General features: G+C 44.1%; 1 protein-coding gene across 13 annotated transcripts in view; it reads left to right on the top strand.

The window, feature by feature from the left end:
- LONRF3 (LON peptidase N-terminal domain and ring finger 3) overlaps positions 1–11,577 on the top strand; it is a 152,949-nt gene extending 141,372 nt beyond the window's left edge. For 12 of the 13 annotated variants that reach the window (XM_070606012.1, XM_070606007.1, XM_070606008.1 and 9 more), the window contains one exon: positions 437–5,569. In XM_070606012.1, the coding sequence (XP_070462113.1) occupies positions 437–592 (156 nt within the window). In that variant the 3' untranslated portion in view covers positions 593–5,569. Of the gene's footprint in view, positions 1–436; positions 5,570–11,433 lie in introns of those variants that run through there. The other variant, XM_070606004.1, reaches the window with a different exon arrangement.
- Positions 11,578–11,796: the final 219 nt, after the last annotated feature.

The raw sequence follows: 11,796 nt of genomic DNA on the forward strand, positions 1-11,796 counted from the left end.
CCTGGTCTCCTTCAACACAAAGCTCTACCATCCTTTGAATGTTGCCCTCGTCCTCCTGATTGAAGTAGGCTGATCATCACGATGTCCATGTTCTAGCTTTGGGAAAGGGAGAGAAAGAGGAAGGCAGAGGGCACATGCTCCTTTCCCAGGGTGTGACTCAGAAGTTACACATATCACTTCTCTTTACATCTCCTTAGCCAGAACTTTGTCTCATGGCCTCATCTACCGCAAAGGAGGCTGAGAAATGTGGTCTTTTTTAGTGGGGGGCTATATGCCCAGCTAAGACAAGGGAGAAATAGATATGGGGGCAATTAGCAGTCTGTGCCACACACAGAAGCAGTTCCACCTGGGATGTTTACCTTGTGGCTTTGGAAACCTGCAGACTGACATCACTTCCATGGGAATAGGATGAACCCGCTGTGTTTCTCTGTTGCAGATGAACCCAAATGGCCCAGCCTGGTGCTGGTGGACGTTAGCGGTTCTTCCGTTGGAGAGCCGAGCTCAGCTCCCCTTCCTAGCAATGAAGTCCTTAAAGGATAGACTGAATGGTATTCGGCGTGTCCTGGCCTTTATATCCCGAAACCAAAACTAGTGAGAGAGGATTGCTGAAGAGGAGCTCCCTCCCTCCCCACTGCCCTAGGGGAGTCGTCTTGTAAATATATCTAATTGCAATAACATCTTAACAGACAGAAGTATCAAACAGGCGTTACCTTGCTGTTGATCACAGAGAGAATTGATAGAAAGACCAAAAGAACGTGACCTGTTTGAAACTTTCTGTCTTAAGATGCTTCTTGACATGCTGCACAACTCCATGCACAGCAGAGGTGTTTAAGAGCCCAGAAAAAAAAAAAATTTTTGATTTTGACATAAAATTTTCTGAAAATTTAAAGTGGTTTTGCTTTAATTTTCTTTCTTTCATAGGAGAATGACTTGTGTGGTTGAAATGTGAAGCAAAGATACTAATAATGTGGCTGTGTTATTTCACTGACTTGAGGTCTCATTCCAAATGGTTCAGGTTTTATATAGCATTGTGTAAAATAATGTTCATACTTCTTTCTGTTTTAATAATTTATTTTTTGCACTACTGTATCCTTTGTTTTTCTACGTGTATGTTTGTAACTATTTAAGTGTACGTTACTGAAAAGTCGGTTGCTTTATTTATTGATGTGGTTTACCATGTACCTAGGGGGAAGTAACAATACTAGAAACGTGCCATTTTTGCTTTAACCATTTTTTACTACCTAGGGTCCCAGTTCTTGAAGCGTTTTTGTATCTATCCAATTGGATGCTTAAAGGAAGTTCGGAACCATGCTAAGATCCTCTATCTTCAGAGATTCCATTTTGTTTTCATTTTGAACTCAACAATATAAAATACTTCAGGAATTTGTCATAGATTATGGAATAAGCCAGGGTAAAGTAAAATAATCCATTTTCTATGTGCTATACAGAGCAAGGCTGAAGGAATTATTTTTCTGGAATGAAGAGATGAATCAGAGGAGTGTCTTTTATTACAATCTATTGTAGGCATTTATTTCAGCAATCTAATTATAAGTGTATCTGATTTCTCCCCAGTGCAGTTAGGAATGGCATTTTTAGGCAGGATAATATTTAACTCTTCAGAGGGAATGCTTTTCAATTTGGCGTGTCACAGCCATGCCCAACTAGCCTCCATACCCCACCCCTTCTGAGGGTTCTGAGGGTCGTGACCTGGCTGGCATGTGCGGAAACACTTGATGAAAGACTGTTCATTATTAAAAGTGTGAGGAAGCTAGACAGGGCAGAAGCCTTTATAAAAAAAACAAAGCTATCTTTTTGGTTCTTAAATCTTTTTGAAGGAATCAACTAGTCCACGATTTTATCTGAGCACCGCCTTTCCTCCTAGTGGCAATGGGCCAAAGATTTCAGTATAGGGAAGAATGGTGGCTAAAGAGGGGAGAGTGAGCCCTGGTTCAGCTTGCTTAGTGCTGGTTTGATTCCTTTAGTGCCAGGAGAGCCTGAAAAATACCGTGAGTACGGGACTGTTATAATGACAGAGTGGAAAGGTTAGGGCAGGGAAGAAGTGAATCATGCCATTCGTACCTTCACGCAAATTCTAGCCAACCCCCCCCCCCCCACCTCCGTGAGATACCGGGCAGCTGCAGTGCGTTATTCCTCTTGCAGCCCATCCACTCTGTTAAGGTGAGAAGTTAATGCCTCAAGTCATCGGTCTGACTTCTTCCATCATCACCTGTAGCCAGAAAAAGAAAAGGGAAAATGAGATGATCCAGGCAACATAAAAGAGATTCATCTAAGCAGAAACCAAATGACCTTTTCTGTGCTTTCTTAATGGATGCTGTGTTGTCAGAGCGTTATGTTAGCAGGTTTGATGTTTGGAGCCAGACTGGGCCGTTGGAGAATGGAAGTGTAGGCGTGGGTACTGCCCAAGCAAACTCTAACAGGCTCAGGGAGCGGGAAGTTAAAAGCTCTTTCTCCTACTTCGTGCCCAGCCATGTGGTCATAACACAGTCCTAGTACCATAGTTTCCTATTTTCTAGTGTAAATGCAACAAAGAAAAGCGTCATAAGCTTCTCCACTTGCTGGATGTGTTACTTTTGTGATTTAACTTTTTCTGAGCCCCAGTTTCCTCATCTAGCATATGGTAGTGATAAATACCACAGATAGGGTTGTTATAACATTAAATGAGGTAATATATGTAAATCACTTAGCACAGTGCCTAGCACATGGGAGACATTCAACAAATAATAACTATGATTAGATTATTCATAGTTAGGGAATATCATCAGGGGCCTGTATTTGCATAAAACACTGCCTTTATACACAATACCCATTTCCAACCCCTTTAAATTTGGCTGGGGAAATCCACAGCACTGATTTTTGGACCATAACTTGATGCTTTACAGGTAATTCCTTTTGGAGTCAAGTCTGTTTGGGAAAGTGAAAAGATGGGAGGACAAATGAGGATCAGAGATAAGGGAGAATTCTGTGCCAGCCACCTTTTCCTATTTCAGTAGGGCCAAAAAGCAGTGTTGTTTGGAGGTCTGGAATTTCTGATGTACTGGGAGCCTTGCGTTCCAGCTCCTTTAGGATGACCAGCTCGTCAGTCCCTGCTCCCCAAAGTGTACTGAGAATCTCAGCCACGCCAGGGTGAGCGGAGTTTACGGTGTACGACTTTTGTGTTTAGTTCATGGTATTTCTTTATGTTGCCCCAACAAAAGCGTGTCGAGAACCTACTGTGTACCACTTACTGAGCCTGGCGATTTCACATACGTGAGCTGATGAAATTCTTTCTTTTTTCCATCAACGCTGTGAGGGCAGTTCTCATCCCCATAGTATGGATGAGAGAGCTGAGGCTCTGCAGTGTTCAGTACTTTGCCCAGGTAACACAGCCAGCCAGCAGATAGCCAAGCTTGATTTGGAACCCATTACTTTGCAGACTTTTAACATTTTAAATTGTTTGTGTTACACATAATTTTATGAAACAGACATGGCAATCAAGTCACAAAAGCGTCCCAGAAGTTCACCATAAGAAGTTGCAGGTTAAGTAAAATTAGGTTACCTGATGCATCCCTACTTAATCTAGGTAGAAAGGGAAGTTTGATTTTTTAAGTAAAATTCCACATCATAGGATGCTTCACATTGATGAGTGAGTACCAAACTCCCACAGCTAGAGGTCTTGGCTAGGCAGAATTGCACTTTACTCTCAGCAGCCTAGATATGCCTTTGGGTTATTGTGCAGCAAGCTTTTGTTTCAGTAGCCGTGGGAGGCACAATGCAAGGCTAAGCCTTGGCTTTCTTTGGGGTGTACTTGAACGGGGTGATCAGTTGGACATGACCATTTCACTGCTTGTAAATTGATTTTGCTGCGAAGCTTGGGAATGAAGAGTATAGAGAGAAAAAACAGAAAGCTAAATCTAGGCCAGAAGGCCAAGACTTCCCCCTTGGTAGATAGTGCCATTTATTTGGTTAGTTTTCCTATCGTCATGACTCACCTGGTCTTTTCCTAGTAGGTTATTTTCTGTGTGTATGTATATGTATATATGTATATATATATATATATATATTTGTGTGTACGTGTGTGTGTATGTATGTATATGTGTGTATATATTAGGTACCAAGCAGACATTATGCCTTTCTGCTATGTACTGTACTACTGCTGCTAGCTAATAACCAGCAAAATGTAGAAAATGGAAAATGATAAAACTAATTTTCTGTAGACAACTTGGAGAAAAGTGTGCTTGCCCCTTACTTAGCAGAGTAGAGAACTGATTATTTCAACAATTTGCCTTTTCTGAAGGCCAACTGCTTCTAGCCCTGTGCTGCTCAGCAGCACAGGGCTAGTCAAGTCACTGCACTTGTGGCACTTCCAGCTCTGCCTGTGGAGCTGGCCTGGCCTCAGGTCATCCCCTGTGACTGGCTGTTGGAACAGTGGAGCTCCTGAGGCTGGTTCACAGTGCCCAGAGGTCTCTTACCATCAACAGATGGCTTACCGTTGATAGACTGGAATCCACTGGGGCCTGTGTTCCCCAGTGCCAACTCCATTTCCAAGATGGAAGTTTTATTCAGGGACTCACTGCTTGAGTTCCTGACCTGTTGACTTTGCATCCATTTCTGTTTGCCAAGGCAGAATCATAGCAGAGGTGTGTCATAAAGATGCAAATGGAAGGCAGCCCAAATGATGGAAAAGGACAGATTTTTCAGCTCATTCTTGGGCTTGAAGAATGAGGTTTTGATTTATGATCGAAGACAGTTCTGAAAAGCAGCTGGCTGCGTGGGCTGCAGTCTGTAGCCCTTCCTGAGTACAGAGAGAAAGAGGGAAAAGGAGCCATGTAAAATGTATTCATTTAGTTCCTCCTAGAATGATAGCTTCCACTGTCAACTATTTAATAATCTGGGTTATGCACATCCAGAGGTGAAATGAAGATATTTTCACTTACAAATGGGTATTTTCAAATGCTCTAAGTTAACCTTGAGAGAGAAGTGCCTGTAATCTCCGTTCCTGGTGTCATTCTAAAGCTTTTGCTTCGTGACTCTGTAGCCGTTTAAAAATTTGTTGCAGCAAATGTGATTAACAAGTTTACAAAGCAATATTGTAGCTTAATGCATTGTTTTAAAAGTTGCTTAACATTTATCTATTGTCAAAGCAACAAGAATAAACAACAACAAAATAAAAGGAGAGCAAATAGGTCAATGTGGCATCATAGGCTTATCTTAGATAAACTAGTTCCATCATTTTATACAGTCCTCAGTAATGCCAGGATTAAACTATCAAGCAAGCCATTTCAACAGTGGCAAATGTGTTTGTCTGTTTGTTAGTTATTCCAGTTGTTTGTTAAGCAGCCATTTTACTCTTGCACTGTAATGAACCGAAAGGGGAATTAAGATAATGCTTTTGTTTTTTCCATATTGCTATTCAACTACCTCTGTATGCTTGGTTTCTCTTTAGGGTTTTCTTTCCTCCAAATCTGTACAGAAGAAAAATTTCAGCTCATCTATGTTGTAATAACAATGTGATATAGACAGTCTCTGTGAAAGCTGTTTGTTCATTAAAAAAAAGTTTCCTGTTGTCTCACTTTGTATCTAACAAAATTCTACCCACAACCTTAGGGCAAGAATTTCCCAAATAACTTCAGGATCATTTTGTTGGAAGCTGAAGAGAAAGGAAAGCTATTGGAACATCTAGTTTGTTTTTGTTCCTATTGGTTGTAACACATTTGACCAGATGATCTTTCAGGGAAAGAGACCTGCACTCAGACAGTAAGCTCTTATGTAGGGCATAGTGAGGCAGGTGTGAACTGGTTAATGTGACTGATGTGTTCTGAAACCTGGCCATAAATTAATTGTTTTAAAAATGCACCAGAAAAGCTTGTTATTTAAAGAATTACGTTGAAGCATTTTGCCAATCATACGCCCCTAGTTTATTTGTAAATCCATTCATATGTTGGGTTTGCCTAAAGGAGAACACACTACTTAGTCTGTTTTCTTTGGCATTTTTATAAAATGGTCATTAAAGCAAATTACATGTTTTTATTTCAATTAAACTGTTTCTCAGCAATAGGCCACAGCTAAGGCCCAAAGCATGAACCTTTTGACAGGAAAACTGGTAAAATTGACTGGGACAATAAGCAATATTGACCGAGCTGACTCCAGCAAGAGAGCTTCAGCAACATCACATCTTCTTTACAGTACTGATTTTAGTCTCAGGCCATTGATGACGTCGTACAAGTTCTATTTTACCACTGAAGAAAAAAACACGTATGGAGTGGGACAATTAAAAGAAATGAAATCATAAAAAATTCCACTTGGGCCTGACCTTGTTCTTTGTAACACCATCTTTTGGGCAATTGAGAAAAATCAGAACTCCTGCCCCACTAGGCCCCAGAGGAAATGCTTGACTCTGCCCTTCCGTGCCCAGTCTGCCACTCTCCGGTTCCCATGAGATAGAGTACGCTCTGGCCAAAGGCACAATCCTCCTTCTAAGGCAGTTCTTCTGCCCAGAATGCCTGCCTGACTCTCTCTGGAGAACTGGGCTGAATCATCTCTTAAGAAAGTCTTGTTTGCAGTTGTCCTCTAGGCCTTGAGCAAAGCCAAAGCCAAAACCAAAGCCAACACTTTCTGCTTCCTCTCCTCTGGGATCCACCCTGGCTCCTTTGAGTCCTCCAGGGTCAAAGATACCTTCCTAGAAGGAACTCCCAGTCTCAAAATGAGATAGGAGCAAGAAAAGGGAAGGAGAAATGCCCTAGACCCACCGGCTCCCAGATGTTTAAACTTTGCCTTCCTCCCTTATGATTTCTTCACTCCCGGGAGACTGAGGTGGGATGGGAAGGGGCTGGTGTCAGTACTCCCTTCCACGTAATGCAGAGACTTCCCAGCCAGACTTGCCAATGGTCAGCCCAACCTAGAGGCATGCCCTGGTCAAGACAGAAAAGTACAGGCCCCAAGGAGCCCTGCCTCTAGATCTCTGAGCCCCCTTCTCCCACCCTTTCCAGTTTTCTGTTACTGATTTTCCCATCTTGACCTATGCTCACGTTGACTGGCTATCCACGTTTACTGTCCACTTATACACACATTAGCAAATGTTGTTGCATTAGAAAGCCCTGAAAAACCCTTTCCTCTGCTTACTGAAGTGCTGCCCCCTAAACCCCTCTGCAGAACACTGCCTACCTTCCAGTAAGTCAATATCAACAATTTCTGGATGCCGCAAGTGCAACAAAATTAAGTCCCAAAATAGCCCACTTACCCAAAGTCCAGTTTTGCTATAAAAATCTTGCTTCTCTTGGATTTTAGAGGTGCGTTATAGGAACATTCAACACAGTCATGGAAACAGGGGAGATCACTGCCCCTTTGGCACATCAGGATGCCTACTGCCACCCCTAGCATGCAGCTACGTGCTCAGGACCACTCGCTCCTCCTACAAGCCCAAATGAGCACTTGCATAAGAGGACCAGTGGTGAGGGCTGGGGGAGCGTTATGTCCTGGAGCTCAGCCCCTCTCCTTAGGCAGTCTACAGGAATGAGTTCCAATTGGAGGGAGGGAAGGAGGGAAGGGTTGTGGAAATGGCTAACAACAACTGAAGTGGCTACATTTTCACCTCCTCCTAGGCAGAACTTCATACATCCTCTTCTCAGAGTGACTGGATTTGATCTTCCATCCCAACTGGGGATGCCACTTATGCCCAAACCAAGACTGCTGTCATGTCTTCAGGAAATATGAGTCATGTTCTTAGGTGCTTAGGCATCCAAAGGCCCAGATAATGTCCATTGAGTGTTCACCGCCTGCCAGGCTCTTTTCCAGGTTTTTGAACATTTAGCTTCTCATTAGATCCTCATTATAACCTATGAAGTAAATCTCTATTCCCATGTTATAGGAAAGCAAATGGCAGCACGGGGTGGTTATGTTACTTGCCTGTGCTCATACTGATTAAAACTTGGGCAGTCTGATTCCAGAGCCCACACCCTTAACCACTATTATGAGCCACCTATCATGCAGTGCCACAGACCCAGAACAACTCAGTTCGTGGATCCCCGGTGGGGAACCTCCAGTAACGATGGCAGCAAAGCAGCAGCAACAGCAGCCGCCATTCACTGAACGTGAGTCATGTGCCGGGACTATGCTAAGCATGATCTTAGTTAGTCCTGAGGTGGGTGCTATTATTGTGCGTCTCTTACAGAGGAGGACAGTGCGGCTCAGAAAAATAAAGCCACTTGTTGAAGGCCATGCAGCCAGGGAGCAGGGAGGCTGGGCTGTCTGACCCCACCATCGTTATTCTTACTCTGTGGGTTAGACTGTCTCTCGTGAGGCCCACTATTCACGTCTCAATTCCTGTGTCCTAGCATCTTCTTTCTAATTCTAGTCCCCCAAAGACTTACCCCTCTTCTATCTTTGGAGCCCTCCTCCATGAGGTCCTCTCTCCCCAGTGACTACAAACTCGGGGGCCTCAGGATTGTCAACACAGCTTGCCCAGCTTGCTCTCCCCTCTAACCACCTCTAAGGCTGCTCTGAATATTCTTGTGTCACTGAAAAAAATAGGAATATAAATTTGGAGATTCAAAGGGTAAAATGAATGAGAAAATGTGAATGCTGCAACCCCTTAGTTTAGAGCCATATATCCTAGAGCTGGAAGAGGCCTTAAGAAATCATCCAGCCCAGCTTCCTGCTTGCGGCTGATATTGTCCTCCCATTTTGTAGATAAGCTAACTGTGATTGCACAACAGTGTTCAAGGTCATTCCGTGAGGTAGTGACCCACATGGACCGAGAGCCCAACATTTGGTGCACACTCTACACACTAGGGGAAGCTCACCCCATGAATGATGGCGGCATCTTGAAGACGGAGTTTTCATCAGGAAGAACAAAGAATTTTTTTAAAGCAGCTGCAGCCTATTTGGAAAGGCCTGTTTGGGGATCATTCTCTCTTTGACCCCCCCACCCTTTCTCTTTAGATTGCTTCTCCATTCAAGGAGGTTTTCTCTCACACAACCTGCTGTCTGGGAGAAACTTCCAGCCCACCTACAGAAGTTTGGGTTCAATAGATCAGAGGCAGGCTGCTTTAGGCTGGACACGAGGAGTCCTTCAGAATCACGTCTGCCAGCTCAGACACCCCTCCGCCCCCAAACGTCCTGATGATCATAGAAAGAGTTGAGATCCATATCCCAGTTGGAATAAAATCAGATTTTGGGGTCCTGATCCAGCACAGACAGCCCTACAACCCACAATGCTTTCCAGTACATTAATTCGTTTATCCGTCTATCAAATATTGGTAAAGTGTAGTGGTTGAGAACACGGATCTAGAGTCAGACTACTTAGGTTAAAATCTTGCCCCACCACTTCACACCTAAGTGACCCTAAAGAACTCATTCAGGTCTCTGTGTCCCACTTTTCACGGTGCGCAATGATGGCGGTAAGAGTATCTGCCTCACAGGGTTGTTGCAAGGATTACATGAGTCGATGCTTATCACGCTCTGGCTCATAGCGAGCACTCAACAAGTTCTAGTTTCTTTTTCTTTTTTTGTGAAGAAGATTGTCGCTGAGCAAACATCTGTGCCAGTCTTCCTCTACTTTATGTGGGACGCTGCCACAGCATGGCCTGACGAGCAGTGCTAGGTCCACATCTGGGATCCGAACCTGCGAACCCTGGGCCGCCAAAGCAGAGTGCGCAAACTTAACCACTATGCCGTGGGCTGGCCCCAAGTTCTACTTTCATTAGTCACCTGCTGGATCCCAGGCTTCCTCTCATCATTTTGATTTGTCCACATATGGCCCTCTGTGGCAGGCCATCAAAACATATTTAGCCTTGCTTTTCAAAGGACAGATCATAAAAAGGTTTCCTATATTTTTTCCTCCAAATAAACATTATCTTGTTTAACATGAAGACCAGAAGCAGGAGATTTCAGAGTTGGTTCATAGGTCCAATGATCCCATCAAGTGCCTGTTTCCATATTTCCTGAATGTTTTTAAAGCTCCTTAATGAAAGAGCTTCACAAAGAAAAGAAGGCTGTCAACCCAGTCCTTCCCACTGGAGGCCAGGTGCCTGGAGGGGAGAGCTTTTGTCGGCCCTCAGCGATACAGAGCCATACAGCCGTAGATGAAGGGATTTTTTAAGTGGAGAAAGGTGCTTTGAATTCTCCTCGGAACAGGTTGTAACGTGAGGTTTTCTCATTACTTAATGAGGTGAATAAAATCATTGACATGGGTTCCAAAAAAATAACTGAAGAGGAAAAGAGGTCTTCTGCCACTCACATCTACCTCCAAGTTCAGATGTGAGGGTGTTCGCCAGAGGTGTTTCCGCCTATAGGAAATGCCAGGAAAATAGAAGCTCAGCTACAGTGGCAATTCTTAGTCCAGGCCCTACAAGAGCATTAACACCTCCAACTCATTCACTTATTAATGGAGCAAATACTTATAGGACACATGTTATATGCTAGGCATTGGGCTACGGGGAAGAATACAACACTGTCCATGGCCTTGAGAGGCTCACAGCCTAGGGAAGAAAACACAGAGCATTACACACAGCATGCTGGTACTTCAGAGGAAAGGCACCTAATCTTGCTTGGGGAGGGGTTCAGGGAAGGCTTCCTGGAGGAGGCAATGCAGGAGGTGAACCCTGAAGGATGGGAAGTTTTCCAGATGAAAGAGTGAAACAGGATTGAAGAATATTCCAGGCACGTGGAAAAAATCTAGTGATCCATAGGGCACTGGTCTGTCATATGGAATATTGTGATCAATTCAGCCTGGCAGAGCTCAGGGCTAAAGAGACGGCAGTTCCTGACAGGGAAGCAGGGCCCAGTTTCTCACACCTTTGTTTATCGTGATTGAAGCCACCAACTGGTCTCTGGGAAGACCTGTGCCTCAGGCTCCTGGTGGCGGGGTCGGGGGAGGGCTAGCGTGTGAGAGCCCAGTTTGCTGGCCAAGTCAGGGTTCATTATGTAACTGCCATGGGAGTCCTCTCGGCACTGCCTGCCACCTGGTGCTGAGCCCAGGAGCACCCCTACCTAGGGTTTGGACCAGAGGAGGAGAAGTGGGGATTGGTGGAATGGACATGTTTTGAATAATGATTGGAGTGTTCAGAATGGGAATGCCAGGGGTAGAAGGGGGAAAGAAGGGAGTTGGCAAGACTGGATCAGGTCACTGGTTGTGATTTATAAGATCTGAAGGCTTTGGGACAGTGGACTCAGATGAATCTCCTCACCTTGATCAACCAGACGTAAACCAGGGCGCCGGCCGCGGTGTGCTGGAGCTGGCTCATACTGGCTCACGAAGGCCAATTATTAAGATTTCAGAAATTTTACAAAGTGATTGTTAAACACAGCCATTATTAAAAAATAAGTTATATAAACTTAAAATTAAATAAATTACATTAAAAATAAAGTAATAAATACCCGAAGCTTGTCATTTCCTGATTATCATACTACTTTTTGCTCTTATCTATGCCCTTGAAGTTACTAAGGTCCACTGCATCTGTCTCGGGGAAATTCTACGCCACTGAGCACCTCCTTCCAAGTCCACGTTCAGCAACATCAGGTCAGTGGCTGAAATCAGCCGCGGTGGGGGTATTTACACTGCACTAGAAATTGGGGCTCCCCTCCCGGAGAACTGATGGGTGCAGTTTTTCCAGCACACCATGGCTCTGGGGCTTTTTCCTTTTTCCATCTCAAATCTTACCTCCAATGCCAATAGCTGTTTTCAGGGAAAAGCAATCCTAAAAATGAATCCACGTGGACATGCAAATTGTTAGGAGTCCGGATTTCTGGTTCTGGCTCTTAGATTAGTTGTCCTTGAACAGAGATCTTCTGGAGACGCCA

This window comes from Equus przewalskii, chromosome X (assembly GCF_037783145.1).
Source record: "Equus przewalskii isolate Varuska chromosome X, EquPr2, whole genome shotgun sequence".
Taxonomy (NCBI): Eukaryota; Metazoa; Chordata; class Mammalia; order Perissodactyla; family Equidae; genus Equus; species Equus przewalskii.